The following is a 17,617-nucleotide window of genomic DNA, read 5'->3' on the forward strand; positions in this document are numbered from 1 at the left end:
ACCCCACGTGGGGTCCCAACCCCAAGGCGGAAAAATACTAATTTAACATGTTTTCACTACTGAAGGGAGAAAAAAAACACAAAAAAGTAAATTTTACAGCTTATTATCATATATTTTGGTCCTCTTCTTATCTTCAACACATACATTTCTTAATTGCAGTATAAAAGGGTTAATAAGACATAAATGTTGTTATGATGTGTTACAGTAGGATATCATGGCATCTCAATAGAAAAGGCAGTTTAAAGTTGCAGATGTTTTACTGAAAGGTGGTTTACCCTGTTGTGCCAGTGTTTCACATACAAGGACCATGTAAGGTTATGAAGCAGTTTCTCATAAAACAGCTTTGAAGTGAAGAGAAAACTAAAAGCCGACCGGCCGCAAATAACCTGTGTGCATTTTTGTAGTCGTGTCTGCTGCAAAGCTAGGAGAAGAAAACCTTCAGACACTATCAGCTGTTTAATACATGAACGTGTCTGGCCTTCAATATTTACTGAAGAAGCCTGTCAAGGAAAAGGATTACAGACAGATTTGTTATTATTGCGGTGAAATTAAATATAACACATTCACTTAATATAAAGGTTGGAAGACAAATGCACCCGACAGTGATAGAAATGCACCAGCCGGGGAAACAATAACAAAATGCAGACCTATTAGTATGTATAGTAGATGAGTCTAGTGTCCCATAGGATCACAGTCAAGTCTGTGTGTGTGTGTGTGTGTGTGTGTGAGGGGGGGGGGGGTCATTTCATTGTCTACACACTACATTTAGAGACAAGACAAAGCCGTCAGTGTGCTCTGAACATGTGGCAGTTTCACTGAGTGGCAACACCAAAAAGCAGCTGTCATATCTGACATCATCACTGGAGCACTCAGGCCCTTTTTAGGTGGCAGTGTGCCCTGGTGCACTCTGGGAAAGTACTCGGGCAAATGATATGACTATTTAGAAGAAGAGTAACAGCTTCCTTATGGGTGAAACCTTGTGAACCCTTTGAATGTCACCACAACCCTCTGTGGTGTCTGTAACCTGTTCCTTTCAACCTAATATTTCCTTCTTTTTTTTTTTTTTTTTTTTTTTTTTTTTTTGCTATCTACCAAGTTTTAAAGCTTCTAACTGAAGAACCACAAGGACAAAATTAATCAATGACACCTCATATGAAAGGTAATAATCTCTAGTTTCAGAAAAAAAAAATGTTTTAGTATGTGACTAAAATACAACCTAAAAATCAGATATTCTATAAGAGGATGTGCCAATAAGTTTTTCAGTACCTGGCAACCTGTTCTGAATCACATAAAAAAGGTAGATCCCTCACTTATTCCAGATGAGTCTTATTAATACGAGTATGTGACTAATATCTGTGTCCCTTATTTATTTATTTATATTATTATTATTATTATTATTATTATTATTATTATTATTATTATTGTCAATCATCCTGTTTTGTTTTTTTTTGTGCAACAGGGTGGGAATGTTCATGGATTTGGGTTAAAAAACAAAAAACAATGACTGTATTATGCCTGTCTGTGACTACATATGCAATAAAAACACTTTGAACAAAAAAAAAAAAAAAACCTGAGGTACATGTTAGCTGAAATATTTATTTTCTCTTCATTTATTTTACTCCCTTTTGTTTTGGAATATCATTAATCATTCAATGGAACAATAATGTGACCTCACGACTACCTAAGAGGTAGGACGTCTGATTAGCTTCCGATCACTATGATTCCTTCACTAATTATGTTTTGGTGCTGAAAAAATACTGAAAACAAGCAGTGCCAGACTCAACAAACCCCGCCCCTCACACATTTTTTACCCATTATAAGTAAATGGGAAGATTCAAAAATTCATAAAAAATTGTAACTTTGACCTACTGTTCCCAAAATGTAAAGAGATCCATTCTGGGCCACTGGCAATCATTAAACCAAATCTGGTATGAATTCACCCAATAGTTTTGCTGCCACAGACATTTGAAATTTCACCCGTTGTAAGTACATGGGGAAAAAAAAGATTTAAAAAATTCATTAAAAATTGTAACTTTCACCAACTTTTGCCAAAATGTAATAAGATGTATTCTGGGTCACTGGTAACCTATAAACCAAATTTGGTATGAATTCACCCAGTAGTTTTAGTGCTAGAGCAGTGTTTTCCAACCTTGGGGTTGGGACCCCATGTGGGGTCACCTGGAATTTAAATGGGGTCACCTGAAATTTCTGGTTATTAATAAAAATTTAAAAGAAAAACTTACTAATAAAAAATATATGTTGAGTTGAGAGAGACAATCACAATACATAAAAGACATGACAAACTGAAGTTGAAACTGCAGCACTGTGGTACTGTTTATCTTTCACATGTTCATTGTGGTCAGTTTCAGATGCTGCAGCTCTTTCATAATTCATAGTTTGAGTTATTGTTTGTTTAGTATTTATTGTCAGCCTTGTAAATCCAAGCTGGACTGACTGTACATATCCTGACCAAGGAAAATAAAATTCTCACTTTGTGCAGTAATCTACACCTGGCTTTTCTGCCTCCATCCATAATAATATACATTATATAGACTAAATGTAATTTAAAATTAATGTTTATTTGCAACATAGTATAGCAAACTATTCCATGATCAAAAACAAATTAATTTTAGCAAAAACAAAAGTCTCCGTTCTGAATGTCTGGGGTCGCCAGAAATTTGTGATGTTAAAATGGGGTCACGAACCAAAAAAGGTTGGGAACCACTGTGCAAGAGTGTTAACAAACAAACAAACTGAACCAAAAACAATACCCCTTGCCTCTGTTTGGGGGGTGGGGTAATAAACTTAGCAACTCAATTGTGAAGAATCTAAGTTTTCCTGCCTATATTGACAAAGTTTTATTATAGAGAACGGCAACAAAATGGCGACTGGATTGCAAGTGATTCAGTGGCAATGGGGAGGTTAAATTGTCAGTATACACTACCAGTCCAAAGTTTGGACTCACCTTCTCATTTAAATGACATGAGATGGACCACAGATGGCCAACAAGTGCTCAGCATCACTGGGAACTCCTTCAAGACTGTTGGAAAACATTTCAGGTGACTACCTCATGAAGCTCATCGAGAGAATGGCAAGAATGTGCAAAGCAGAAATAAAAGCAAAAATGTGGCTATTTAAAGAATCTTAAATATAAAACATGCTTTGAGTTATGTCACACTTTTTTAAAATATATAATTCCATATGTGTTCATTTATAGTTTTGATGCCTTCAGTGAGAATCCACAACATAGGTGTCAAACATGCGGCCCGGGGGCCAAATCCGGCCCACCAAAGGGTCCAATCTGGCCCGCGGGATGAATTTGTGAAATGCAAAAATTACACTGAAGATATGAACAATCAATGGTGTCAAAATCATTTTAATTCAGGTTCCATATACAGTCCAATTAGATTTCAAGTGGGTCAGACCAGTAATATATGATCATAATAACCTATAAATAATGACAACCCCAGATTTTCCCTTTGTTTTTTTGGTGTAAAAAAGTAAAATTACATGAAAATATTTACATTACCAAACTATACTTTTACAAAAATGTGAATAACCTGAACAAATATGAACAAACAGAAATGTCTTAAGAGAAGTAAATGCAATTTTACCAACATTCTGCTCGTTACTAAATGTTTTGTGTGATTGTAATGCACATGTGTAAATGACAAACTGATAAACCGAGGCAGAATATTGTTAAAATTGCATTTGTTTTTCTTAAGACAATTCAAGTTGTTCATGTTATTCGGATTTTTAAGAAAACTTTGTAGATGTAAACCTGATCATAATAGAATTTTACTTTTTTCACTGTTATTATTTCACTGGTCCGGCCCACTGGAGATCAAATGGGGCTGAATGTGGCCCCTGAACTAAAATGAGTTTGACAGCCCTGATCTACAACGTAAATAGTCCTAAAAAAAAATAAAGAAAAATAGGACCAATGGCCCTGTAGCTTACCGGCCAAATTAAAAGCTTTGGGAAATGTATCCAGATGCCATTTATTATCACCCAGTTCTGTGTATTTATTATATTACAGAAATAGCCCGTGTTTTGGTCATATTCCAATCAGATCTGGAAAAAATTGAAATTCCAACGTGATATCATTGAAACTGATTTATTGTATCAATCCACTTCCTATCTGTTGTAATGGGAAAATTTTTCAAAGTCGCACCAAATCCAGAATCAGATCCGGATCCAAATAATGTCAATACCTTGTGTTGACATCATCGTAAAGAAGCTGTATACCAAGAAGTCAATCAGAACTGTAGTTTCAGAGAAAAAGACAATTGAAATTTTTTCCCCATAAGAGCCCATGTTAAATTTTCCATAAATTCCTGGATCCAGAAGAAGATCCTGATCAGCATGTGGCCATTATGTTTTGGTCATCTCCCCATCAGGGCTTGACTGTAGAAATTTACACTGGATATCATTTATATTTACTGAGTTATTGCATCGATCCACATCCTATCTCTTATAATGGGGAAATTTTTCAAAGTGGGACCAAATCCAGAATGAGATCCGGATCCAAATAATTTCACTACATTTTGTTGACATCATCATAAAGAATCTGTATACCAAGTTTGAAGTCAACCGGAATTGTAGTTTCAGAGAAGAAGACGATTGAAATTTTTGTAACGGACGACAGATGACGACAGACGACGCCGGATGCCGCATGACGACAAAAGCTTACGGCCTGTCTGCTGGTAAGCTAAAAACCAGGTGTGCGCTAACTTTTGACTGGTAGTATATACAGATTTTTTTTTTCCTGTGAGCAACACACAACATAAATACATTCATGACCAAAGAAAGAGGACACAGACATCTTGAAAATCTTACAATGTATATAATTGACACAAGATTTCAGGTACAACAGCAAATGAGACATTTGTATTTTTCAACCTCTTTCTGGCATCTATCTTCACTGTAAGCACAAACTCTCCATAGATTTTCTGATAACAACAAAACCAAAGCAAACAAAAACAAGACAATTAAAAGTACTTTTTTCCTCATGAATTGGCACCTTTCAGAAATGTCTCCCGTTTTCATCTCAGTGTAGAGTAAAGCTGTTAGAAAATGTTGAATCACCAGCTTTGCATTTTCACCACCAAATGAATGAAGGCAGGACTGAGGTGCACACAACGACTGGACCTTTCAACTGCCCGTCTCAGAAACAGGGGCTTTGTTTTTTAACACCGTTTCGCCACAGTTGAACAGGAGACGTCTCGCTGGGCCGTATCTACAGTATCTGCATACACACATCCCCAATCAATAGTCGTTCCTGGAAGGTGTTGACGCTCGTATTGATCGACCATCTTGTGATGTCTTTGTGCAGACAATGCCATTTATTGGCCTCATAAAAAGTGCAGGTTTTATATAAGGGAGGGGGACTTTGAGCAACAAATTAATGAGATCAAAAGGTGAAGGAGGAGAGGAGGGAGGGGGGTAGTTGTGCAAATTTCAGCCGATGACATTATGAGGCAAGTCATTGAAACTGAAGTTATGAGTCATAAGTCGCAAGTCGTCTTTAAATTGGAATGTCACCATCACAGTTGGAGTCATTTCTGATTTATACAGGGCATAATATGTACTTTCACATTCATATTTCTTTTTTTTTTTCTAGCTTTTTCGAAGATTTATGTCACTCTTTTTAAATCTCAAAAATTGACCCCAACTCTAGACAAAGTGTCAAAGGCAGTCACAGGCAGATTTTTGTAACCAGGGACAAAACAAAGGGAGAGACGAACTCTTAGAAGTACGTGTACACACGGTGAGAGCAACAGAACATACATTAATAAAGCACTGTTGAAAGAGAGAGAGAGAGAGAAAAAAAAAAAAAAAAGATGAAAACCATCCAAATAATCTGTCAGGTAACATGTATGACGACATCCTAATCCATTTTCAAAGCACTAAAACCCCGATTCCTTAACAGATGTGCTTCTTAAACTTTGACAAAGCCTCCAACTACTTTTGTAAGATATGCAGTATTACCGTATAAAAAAGAATTAGAGTGGATTGTCCCAGTGTGCAACTGAAGCAATGATGTACCTAAAAAAAAAAAAAAAAAAAAAAAACCTGTCCAGTTGAGTCATCCACGTCCCATTTTTACTATCACGTACAATACTTACAAGTGCAGATACCATGATTTGGGAGTTATTACAGGAGGTTGAAAATCCCATTTTTGAAAAATTAGATATATTAATCTCCCATTGCTGTAGGTTTAGTAGCTCTCCGTCAGACATTGTTAGTCCGGTACGATTCATTTCTGTGCTATCCAAACACGATTTATAAAAAGCTCTATTGTCTGTCCCTCTTTCCCTCTATCAATCGAAAACAAATTCACATATCCACACAGAACGTGCGTACGTATATACACACACATGAAAGCATTGTCCCGTCATCCTGCACGCAGCTTTCTTAAATGAGAGCTTTGACATTTCTTTGAATTAAAATGTGGTGCGTGTTTCCTCCCAGCGAGCTTCTCATCAGGAAAAGCCTTCCACTGTGTTCCCACAACATTTCCAGTGAGGTTGACACATAATGAAGCACTGTGTCATTGTCATATTGCCTTGCCATCATGTAGAAGCATGGAGAACGCTTTAAAGGTCATTATAACTGATGAGGAAGGATAGAGGGAGTGGTGGGTGAGAAGAAGGAGGCACTGATATAGAAAAGTTGCAGAAAAATGGAAGGCATATATGGATACTGGAACAGACGATGGAAGGATTTTAGCATACAATAATTTGGCCATTATGACATTTTGACAGCTAAATGTTTTTTTTTTTTTTTTTTTTGTTCTGGAAAACAAACAAGAAGCCATTAAAAATATGCACATGTTTCTGCTAGTTTAAAGACATGCTTGGTGTGGCTTTTGGTGTCATCGGGATCATTGCAATTAGACATAAACTTATCGCATTGCTAGTTGCAGTTACAATGACAGGAACACTGGGTCTTTGCAGGGAACACACGAAATGATGCATATTATTGTTTTGCTCTGCTGTGCGCATAAAAGGAAATACTCAAAAAAGTGCTACATGACAGCAGTGTTTCTGTGTCTGTGTGCATTTCTTCTCTGCTACACGTTTCCAAAAAGTCGTGAACTGAATTCGGTATTGTGAGGACAATCCTTATCCGATTCCACTATTCCACATACAGCGCTTCATGGTTGGAAGGGACTGTCATCTGAGACCTGGCCCAGCCTAGCATGTGTTTTGCCTACACTAGACCCACGAGTTGATCCTTCTCAATCAGCGGGGTCTGGAGAGAGAGAGCGAGAAAGAGAGAGAGAGAGAGTTCTGCCTCAGCAGGGGGGCAGAGGGAATGTAGGGATGAGTGGATGGATGCAGCGACGGGTCACATTACTCCCATGGTAGACGATCATGTCAGTGTGAATGTGATCACGGCTATTATTACTTACATGCTTACATGATGAAATGGCAGAAAATGCTGACATGGAGTGCTCTCATCCTCTCTGTGAAAGAGTGTGTAGTGTAATGACATTGCAGGGCTTAACACATAAAGAAGCCTGGAGGGTCTTACCGAGACCCCCTTAGGATGGTTTTCCAGATTATCCTCCGTTAAATAAATACCGTATTTTGTCCTGTCATGTATTTTTTCTATGAAAATTTATTGCCAATTTTTCCTCTGTCGGTTGTGACTATAAATAAATTATTCTGTTTAAAAACAAGTGCTGTTGTAAAAGGAGTGGAATAACAAAATACATGTCTATGCACCACTGCAAAGCCCCACTCTCCCTCTTCTTCTTATGGTGTCAACACCAATATATTGTTAGCAATATAGTCTGACTCATGTCTTAGTACAGAAATAATCTCAAAGAACCCAAACACCAGAAACAAAACAATAAAAGAGGTGAAAAGACCAGCTCTAAGGGTGTCATAATACAGCAAGAAATGAAAGAGAAGAGCAGAACCAAAATCATTTCTGAATACTCATAATCCCATTGGTTTTCAATCAAAACGTGAGCGAAGTCCATCCATTTGATTTTTCTTTTTTTTTTTGTTGACGTCGATGTTCTTTCGTATACTGTTTTAGTTTTGGCAAAGTAACTAACCCCCGACTTCTCCTCCCTCCCCTTTCAGACTCTTCCCCATCACCTGTGTTCTTTACTCAGTCCTGGTTTGCAGACTCTCCAGGCAATTATCGCCGGAGCAGCAAAATGAGCAGTGAAAGCAGATACACGGTGACGCACGGGAGGTTCTGTTTGGCCGAGGCTTTCACGGCCCTCCCGTTTTCCGGTGGGTGGGGGTAGTGTTTAGGTCGTTCAGTGATGGGGACAACGAGGCGGGGTCCTCGAGAACACATATCATCGGCGCACATGCCACTTCCTGAACCGCTGACATCATCGCCTATAGACAGAGGAATGTAACATAAGATAAATGTTAAGAAAAACAGGAATACACCATCATGCACCTCCTAACCTCATAACCATTACTTTATTGCAATACTGCTGCCATTCTAAGTAGATCTGATTTTTTTTATATGACTTATTTATTACCCCGCCCCCTGAACAGGAGGCAAGGGGTATTGTTTTTGGTTTGGTTTGTTGCATGTTTGTTTGTTAACACTCTAGCAGCAAAACTATTGGTTGAATTCATACCAAATTGGGTTTATAGATTGCCAGTGACCCAGAATAGATCTGATTATATTTTGGGAACAGTAGGTCAAAATTCTAATTTTTTATGAATTTCTAAAATCTTTTTTTTTTCCCCCATTTACTTGTAATGGGTGAAATTTCAAATGTCTGTAGCAGCAAAACTCTTGGTTGAATTCATACTCGGGTTTATAGATTGCCAGTGATCCAGAATAGATGTCATAATATTTTGGGAAAAGCAGGTCAAAGTTTCCATTTTTTATGAATTTTTAAACCCCCCCCCCCCCCCCCTTTTAGTTATAATAAGCAAAATTTCACATGTCTGTAGCAGCAAAACTATTGGTTGAATTCATACCAAATTTGGTTTATAGATTGCCAGTGACCTAGATTACATATGGCTACATTTTGGGAAAAGTAGGTCAAACCTAAAATTTTTTTATGAATTTCTAAAAACTTTTTTTTTCCCATTTACATATAATGGGTGAAATTTCAAATGTCTGTAGCAGCAAAACTATTGGTTGAATTCATACCAAATTGGGTTTATAGATTGCCAGTGACCCAGAATAGATCTGATTATATTTTGGGAACAGTAGGTCAAAATTCTAATTTTTTATGAATTTCTAAAATCTTTTTTTTTTTCCCCCATTTACTTGTAATGGGTGAAATTTCAAATGTCTGTAGCAGCAAAACTCTTGGTTGAATTCATACTCGGGTTTATAGATTGCCAGTGATCCAGAATAGATGTCATAATATTTTGGGAAAAGCAGGTCAAAGTTTCCATTTTTTATGAATTTTTTAAATCCCCCCCCCTTTTAGTTATAATAAGCAAAATTTCACATGTCTGTAGCAGCAAAACTATTGGTTGAATTCATACCAAATTTGGTTTATAGATTGCCAGTGACCTAGATTACATATGGCTACATTTTGGGAAAAGTAGGTCAAACCTAAAATTTTTTTATGAATTTCTAAAAACTTTTTTTTTCCCATTTACATATAATGGGTGAAATTTCAAATGTCTGTAGCAGCAAAACTATTGGTTGAATTCATACCAAATTGGGTTTATAGATTGCCAGTGACCCAGAATAGATCTGATTATATTTTGGGAACAGTAGGTCAAAATTCTAATTTTTTATGAATTTCTAAAATCTTTTTTTTTTTCCCCCATTTACTTGTAATGGGTGAAATTTCAAATGTCTGTAGCAGCAAAACTCTTGGTTGAATTCATACTCGGGTTTATAGATTGCCAGTGATCCAGAATAGATGTCATAATATTTTGGGAAAAGCAGGTCAAAGTTTCCATTTTTTATGAATTTTTTAAATCCCCCCCCCTTTTAGTTATAATAAGCAAAATTTCACATGTCTGTAGCAGCAAAACTATTGGTTGAATTCATACCAAATTTGGTTTATAGATTGCCAGTGACCTAGATTACATATGGCTACATTTTGGGAAAAGTAGGTCAAACCTAAAAATTCTTATGAATTTCTAAAAACTTTTTTTTTCCCATTTACATATAATGGGTGAAATTTCAAATGTCTGTAGCAGCAAAACTATTGGTTGAATTCATACCAAATTGGGTTTATAGATTGCCAGTGACCCAGAATGAATCTCTTTACATTTTGGGAACAGTAGGTCAAAGTTCAAATTTTTTATGAATTTTTTAAAATCTTCCCATTTACTTATAATGGGTGAAATATGTGCAAGGAGAGGGGTTTGTTGAACCTGGCACTGCTTGTTTTCAGTATTTTTTCAGCACCAAAACATAATTAGTGAAGGAATCATAGTGATTAGAAGCCAGAATAGATATCATTATATCTTGGGAAAAGTAGGTCAAAGTTTCCATTTTTTATGATTTTTTTGAATCATTTTTTCCCCTTTTACATATAATAGGCAAAATTTCAAATCTCTGTAGCAGCAAAACTATTGGTTTAATTCATACCAAATTTGGGTTATAGATTGCCAGTGACCCAGATTACATGTGGACACATTTTGGGAAAAGTAGGTCAAACCTAAAATGTTTTATGAATTTTTAAAATCTTTTTTTATCTCCCATTTACTCATAATGGGCGACATTTCAAATGTCTATAAAAACATCAATTTTGTTTCAGTTTACTTCAAACTTGGCACATATATAGAGGCAATTGATATGCTGGCATCACCACGCACATAGACATGATGACATCAGCTGGATCCATGCCAAAATAGGCTAAAATAAGTGCGACGGGCGGGGTTTGTTGTGTCTGGCACCACTTGTTTTTATTCTATTTTTACCTCTTCTTTATTACATGGCATTTAATAGCAAGGTAAGAGAGAAACAGTCTCTCCATTCTCTGTTCTGTATGTCCTGTGCATCTAGCGAATTCATACATCTAGTGAAATCTTTGAATACACATGCATGCAGTGTTTAAGATAAGCAGTAAAATATAAGCTTCAACAGAATATGTAAGGCTAAATAAAAAGGTGAAAACTTTACTGCCACTAATCACTTAATTTTTCTTGCATTATGCACTAAAACAGTGATTCAGTTATGCAGTTATTCAAAATAGCTCTTTGATTTAGTCCAAGGATTTTCATACTTTTATGTGACTTACATATGCAGTGATTTTCTTTTTGCAAGAGAAACTAATGTAGGAGTATCTAACATTCTCAGAAGCCAACTTGTTTATTCACTTAAATGGAGAACTTGTGAGTCCATGAGTCATTTCAGATAAAGTTCCTTGTGAATGTTCTTTAGAGACATGTGGGATGTGATTATAAAAAGTACTCACTTGTGTCCTGGAAGTCTACATCATTGCCATTGAGAGCATTCTTCAGGCGGTGCGTCATGATCTTCAGCTGCATTATCTGCTGGCGTATAATCATGTCTGGCTTGGTGATATCAATGTCCACTTCAGGGTTATTGATCTGACTGGCAAGGCCGTCACCCATCACCTCTGGAAGGTACCTGGCACACACAAACATTTGTTTAACCTCTATTCATTGTGTTACAGGTAACGTGAGTCGTGTATGTGCTGTTGAATTATAGCACCGATAGCAGCAGAGAAAAAAAGATGAGGGCTCGTCTCATTTGCAGCATTTTATATGTTGGGAAGTAGTCGATATAAATACATAATGGACTGATCTGAGAGTGTCGAACAGAACAGTACAGAGAACAAACATCTACGCAGGCTGAAGGGTTTTTCGGTTAAATACAAATTAAAGCTGTGAATGTCTGACAAGTCCGTGACCAACTAAGCGAAAGTGAAGTGACTCAATAAGGCTTTGTACAATTTCAGCCTAAAGGATGGTTTTTGCAGAGCACAAAATTCATGGCTTCAGTTTTCATTTTATGTAAATGCATAATTTCTTCTCTGTTTGTTTTCCCTTATGATGATCATTCCCTCATCGTAAAACACAAGCTGGATACGATATGATACGACAAGATAAGACAAGATACGATAAGATACGATAAGATAAAATAAGATACGATACGATAACATAGATAACATAAGATAAGAGCCCCGCAAGTGAGAGTGAAATATAGAGAAAAATGAGAAATTTGGTATTTATATAAACAAATACTTATATAAATAAAGAATTTAGAACGAGAAAAGCACACGGAGAGCACAGACCTCCGCCAAGGCAGATCAGTATCCCCCCCGATCTCCACCAACATTTAATCATTTCTTCCTTGTGCCAGTTTCAACATTTCCTGAAAATTTCATCAAAATCCTTCCATAACCTTTTGAGTTATCTTGCTAACAGACAAACAAACAAACAGTCAACCAAACCCAGATGAAACAAGAAAAGCACTTGGAGAGCACAGACCTCCGCCAAGACCCCCCCCCCCCCCCCCCCCCGCTTGTTTGTTTGTTTGTCTTTTAGCAAGATAACTCAAAAAGTTATGGGCGGATTTTCCTGAAATTTTCAGGAAATGCTTATACTGGCACAAGGAAGAAATGATTAAATTTTGGTGGTGATCAGGGGTGGGGGGGCCTTGGCGGAGGTCTGTGCTGTCTTTTCTAGAAAAGCACTCAGAGAGCGCAGACCTCCGCCAGGGCCGATCAGTGGGGCCCCCCTGTGGGCCCCCCCACCCCCGACTACCACCAAAATTTAATTATTTCTTCCTTGTGCCAGTGTAAGCATTTCCTGAAAATTTCATGAAAATCCGTCCATAACTTTTTGAGTAATCTTGCTAACAAACAAACAAACATGCACACACGCACCCAAAACAAAGCAATCACAATACCTCCTGGTGGAGGTAAACATAACCTCCTTGGCAGAGGTAATTAAACATTCTTAAAATTAAGGTTTTAAATGGCATTTACATTATTTACAATGGGGTTGCACATGTTCATGGTGTGATATGGGGGTGAGGGGGTGTTACTGTGAACTGTTGTATATTCTGATGGCTGTGGGGGGGAAATGGCCTGTGGAAGCGCTCCTTCTTGCACAGGGGATGGATGTAACAGTCTGGTGCTGAAGGAGCTGCTCAGGACCTCTACAGTGCGGTGCAGGGGGTGGGAGGGGTTATCCATGATGGATGTCAGCTTTGCCGACATCCTTCTGACATAGGATGACTGATCAGACCAGTGGAGTAGTACTAAGTGTTTACCCAGATTCAATGCTCGTTTTGGATTTTTATTCACTTTTCAAACTTTACCTGGCTCGGTTTATGCCATTCCAACACTTATCTTCAGCCCCTGTTCCGGTGGCAATTCTGTCGCTGCATAGGTCGTTTGGGAGAGAAACCCAGTATGGCTGCATGTTCCTCAGTCTCACAGTTACATCTGACACCTGAAGCACAAATGACACCAGTGGAATGGTTATACTTTACTCAAAATCACAGCTTGATTCATATTCAAACAAAAACAGAGAAAACACTTTTCCTCTATAACCAACTGCGGTGCTCAGTCATCTGACTCACACATCCATTCAAGTATTCATTTCCATTTAATACCCCAGCCATTTTCAGCATAAAGGTGAAATGAACAGCAAAAGCACCTAACTGCCCGTGATTAACCAGTGGCTCCTGTGTCATAAGCCGTCATTATGAATGGGCCAGATTATGCCATTAACCCATAAAGACCCAAACATCCACATTTAACTAAAATCTACTGATATAAATTGTTTAATACCTGTTGATCCACTAATCCTAACAATACATGTAAATAATTGGTGCAAAATGCAGTTTGTCATCTTTTCATGGTCATCAGATATGACCCATTTGGACGTTTAGAGGCTTCGTAGTGAATGTGGAAACACCGTCATCTTCTACAACATTGATTCACCAGTAAAACCCATGGAGTTGGATCAGTGACAGAGGATGGAAACACTGGGTTTATGTTCAGTTCATGATTTCTTTGCTGAAAAAGTCACTTTTTCTTCAGATTTCTCTGATTTGATAAAATAACCTTTGAATCTACTGAGTTTTGCATACCAGCAGAGACATTTGCTGAGGATACTGACAGATAAAGAAGAGAATAGAGTAGATTATCAACTATAATCAGGTATAAACTGTAAGTATAAACAGGGATGAATGATGAGTTCATCTTAGACTGAGAAGACTTGGTCTGTTTAACCCATAAAGACCCAAACATTGACTGGTGACCAAAACCATCAACTGATGCTAACTATTTAATCCCTGTTGATCCACTAATCCTATAAATACATGTAAATAATTGGTGTTAATTGGCAGTCTTGAAGTCCAAGAGAAATTTCCCTAAGAGGGACAATGAAGTGTATCGTATTGTATCATATCGTATCGTAAAATGCAGTTTGTCATCTTTTCATGGTCATCAGATGTGACCCATTTGGATGTTCAGAGGCTCTGTAGTGAACGTAGAAACACTGTCATCTTCTGCAACATTGATTCACTAGTAAAACCCATGGAGTTGGGTCAATGACAGTGGATAGACACACTGGGTTTATGTTCAGTTAATGATTTCTATGCTGAAAAAGTCATTTTTTCCTCAGTTTTCTCAGATTTGATATAATAACCTTTGACTTTACTGAGTTTTCATGAACATCTAAATAAAATATCTGACATTAAGTATAGGAAAGTACATGATTTACAGTGAAAAATGCAAAATGCAGAGGATTATATTATAATAAATGATGATAAATCACTGAAATGTTAAATAGAGAGAAAAATTCATTTGGAAAGTGCAGAGGTGTCAAAAGTATTCACATTCATTACTCAGGTAGAAGTGTAGATACTAGGGTTTAAAAAGACTTTTGTAGAAGCTGAAGAATCAACTCAAGGTTTTTACTCAAGTTAAAGTGTAAAAATACTGGTTTCAAAACTGCTTAAAGTATAAAAGTAAATGTAAGGGGGAAAAATGCCATTAGGACAAAAGCTTAAGCTGTGCCACAGGGGCCTGTAGTCATGTACAAACCAATAGGGTCAGAATGGTATACGTTTATACTTCTCATCCAACCACAATCAAATTCACTCTATCCAGATGGCGCAATTTATCTGGATACTTTTTTTTTTTTTTTATTCGAACGATGACAAGCCGGAATGAAATAGGAGTAATGAGGCTATTTTTAAAATGTAAAGAAGAAAGTACAGATAACTGCACAGAAATGTAAGAAGTAGAAGTAAAAAGTCAGCTGAAAAATAATTACTCCAGTAAAGTGCAAATAACCAAAATTTCTTCTAAGTATTTGTACTTAGTTACTTGACACCTCCGGGAAACTGACACAAAAGTAGCACTGGGTCTTTATGGGTTAAAGAGGAAGAACCAGGACACATTCTATGAGGTAATCACTAACCAGTTTGCTTAATTTGCTGGAGCTGGGTCCCAACTTATCCTCCACTGTAATTTTGCCTCTCTTCATGATGTCATCCACTCCTGTGCTGCTGGTTCCTCCATCTCGGAGGTCACCACATTTCTGGAACAGCTGAAGTGAAAATACAGGAGACAAGTTAACAAATTAATCAAGGAGAAAAATAACTGATATCTTACATTCCCTGCTGATGATTTTTCTCCCTTATGAAGATGATGAGTCTGGATAATTACTTCTCTTGTTGTTAATGATACAGAAATCAGTCAAATACAGCTGAATCCTATAATCTCCCACTGAAACTGCATCAGCAAAACATTTTAAGTTTGTTACATTGACTTATGTGGAAGAGCAGAAGGAAAGATTGCACATATTTACTTTACAAATCTCTACCATTGAAACCTAGAGGGATAACTTATGCATGTTATTTACATAACCCAAGAGTCAGCTCCAGCATCACTCCAGCAGAATGATTCACAGTTTAGAAAGTACTATGTGTCCCTATCGGCCTTATATTTTATAAATGGAGCCCGGGGAATACAGTCAAACTGCAGTCAATCTGTCATCCAATCTGTTCTGTTTAGGAGAGCACCAAAGCCTTCGAACCTTCACACATAACTGCAAAACAATCCTGTCTTAAGCCTCCAGTCATGTCTGTCACTATAAATCATTAGTGTAGGGTGGTTCACGGTGGATAGTAATAAAACGATCAGGGGTAGAAGAACAGAATAAATAGAGTCAAAAAAACAGATAGAAGCATATATATATATAGACGGCAGTTCCTAAGTCTTTATTTTGCAGGTTTTCCCAAAGAGTGTAACAGAACATATGGCTTTTGAGCTTGATGTCAATACATTATGTAAACAGGAGATAATCTGTCTTACACTGTGTCTACCATAATTCTAGTCTGTGGACGTGAATAGACTTATGGGATCAACACAGCACTCTCCCCTAGAGATGAAGATCAGACGCTGAAGCTGTGTGTGATTACCATATTGAACCAGGTCAGAGGCATTCTGCCAGGCTATGGTTCAGCTCCAGCCAGCCGGGCTCTTAAACAGCACACCAGCGCAGAGGAAGCTTTGTCTTTCTTTCTCACCATCGACAGTGTTTAGCACCTTTACCAAACATCTCCGTCAGACTTTCATTGCTGCCAGTGCCTTTTAAGGATCGCATAAAAGTGTTGCTCAAACACCATTAAATGATGAAGTAAACCCTTGGCCTGCAGGCTCTGTCGTGACTCACATCCCTTTTTTTATACCGACTACGTAGATCACTGAAACAGCATTAATGAACAGGTACGATAGATGTTAACCCTTAGGGGTCCACGGTCACGGCCCCGTGACTGAATCACATGACGTTTTCAACACATCGTAGCGTTTATAATAGTTTTGGATTTTTCATTATAGTTTAGTTTTATTTAGTTTTGACTTTTTTTTCCTCTAATTCCGTTAGTTTTAATTAGTTTTTAGAGCAGGTTTGCTAGTTTTTATTAGTTTTTGTTATTTTCTAAATGCTTAGTTTTAGTTTAGTTTTAGTTTTGTCATATATTTTCTCTTCTTCTCCGTCGTATTCAAATAAATCCCAGACAAGACTCTGCTGCTTTCTCCCAACTTTAGTCTCCATGTTTCCAGGTAGAGTGGGGACCAGAAGATGACTGTAAACCACAAGTGACAGACCGTTAAATATCATATGGGGCCACTAGCTAAAATTGCTCGAGTGAAATAAATCGATTTCATATCAATCCGACATTGACAAAAATGAAAACTAAGGGAATTTTATCCATAATTTTTTTTATCTGTTTTAGTTAGTTTTGTAAGCACACAATACAGTTTTAGTTATAGTTTTTTCTTTTAATTATAGTTCTTATTTATTTCAGTTAACAGAAATGTTTTTTCAATTCTAGTTTTCGTCATTTCGTTAGTTTTCATTAACAATAATAACCTTGGTTGGAAGTTGGTCACGTAGACCACTGGGGACAATTGCTTTCGAAAGTGTGGACTTGAAACACTCTCACTTTTTATTTTATGTTGATATGCAATAAATTATCTACATTTTTCACATTGGATTTTACATTTTTTGTGTGTTTTTTGGCTTTTTGTGTTGATATAGTAAGTTAAAGTGAAAAAATAATAGGCAGATGATATAGATGAAGTTGTACTGAAAAAATAGCTCCGTGGTTATGTGATTGTGTGTGGGGGGGTGATAGCGTCATTGTCCGAGCATGAGTGAAAGTGAAA

General features: G+C 37.2%; 1 protein-coding gene across 2 annotated transcripts in view; it reads right to left on the reverse strand.

Moving 5' to 3' along the window:
- Positions 1 to 4,830: 4,830 nt before the first annotated feature.
- The window catches only part of gpc1b (glypican 1b), a 127,160-nt gene continuing 114,373 nt past the window's right edge, over positions 4,831 to 17,617 (reverse strand). For both annotated transcript variants that reach the window (XM_030161331.1, XM_030161332.1), the window contains exons 8-11: positions 15,366 to 15,494; positions 13,252 to 13,385; positions 11,378 to 11,553; positions 4,831 to 8,366 (exon numbers count right to left, since the gene is read on the reverse strand). In XM_030161331.1, coding sequence (XP_030017191.1) covers positions 8,158 to 8,366; positions 11,378 to 11,553; positions 13,252 to 13,385; positions 15,366 to 15,494 — 648 coding nt within the window. In that variant the 3' untranslated portion in view covers positions 4,831 to 8,157. The remainder of the gene's footprint in view (positions 8,367 to 11,377; positions 11,554 to 13,251; positions 13,386 to 15,365; positions 15,495 to 17,617) is intronic.

The sequence above is a fragment of the Sphaeramia orbicularis genome, chromosome 17 (genome assembly GCF_902148855.1).
Source record: "Sphaeramia orbicularis chromosome 17, fSphaOr1.1, whole genome shotgun sequence".
NCBI lineage: Eukaryota > Metazoa > Chordata > Actinopteri > Kurtiformes > Apogonidae > Sphaeramia > Sphaeramia orbicularis.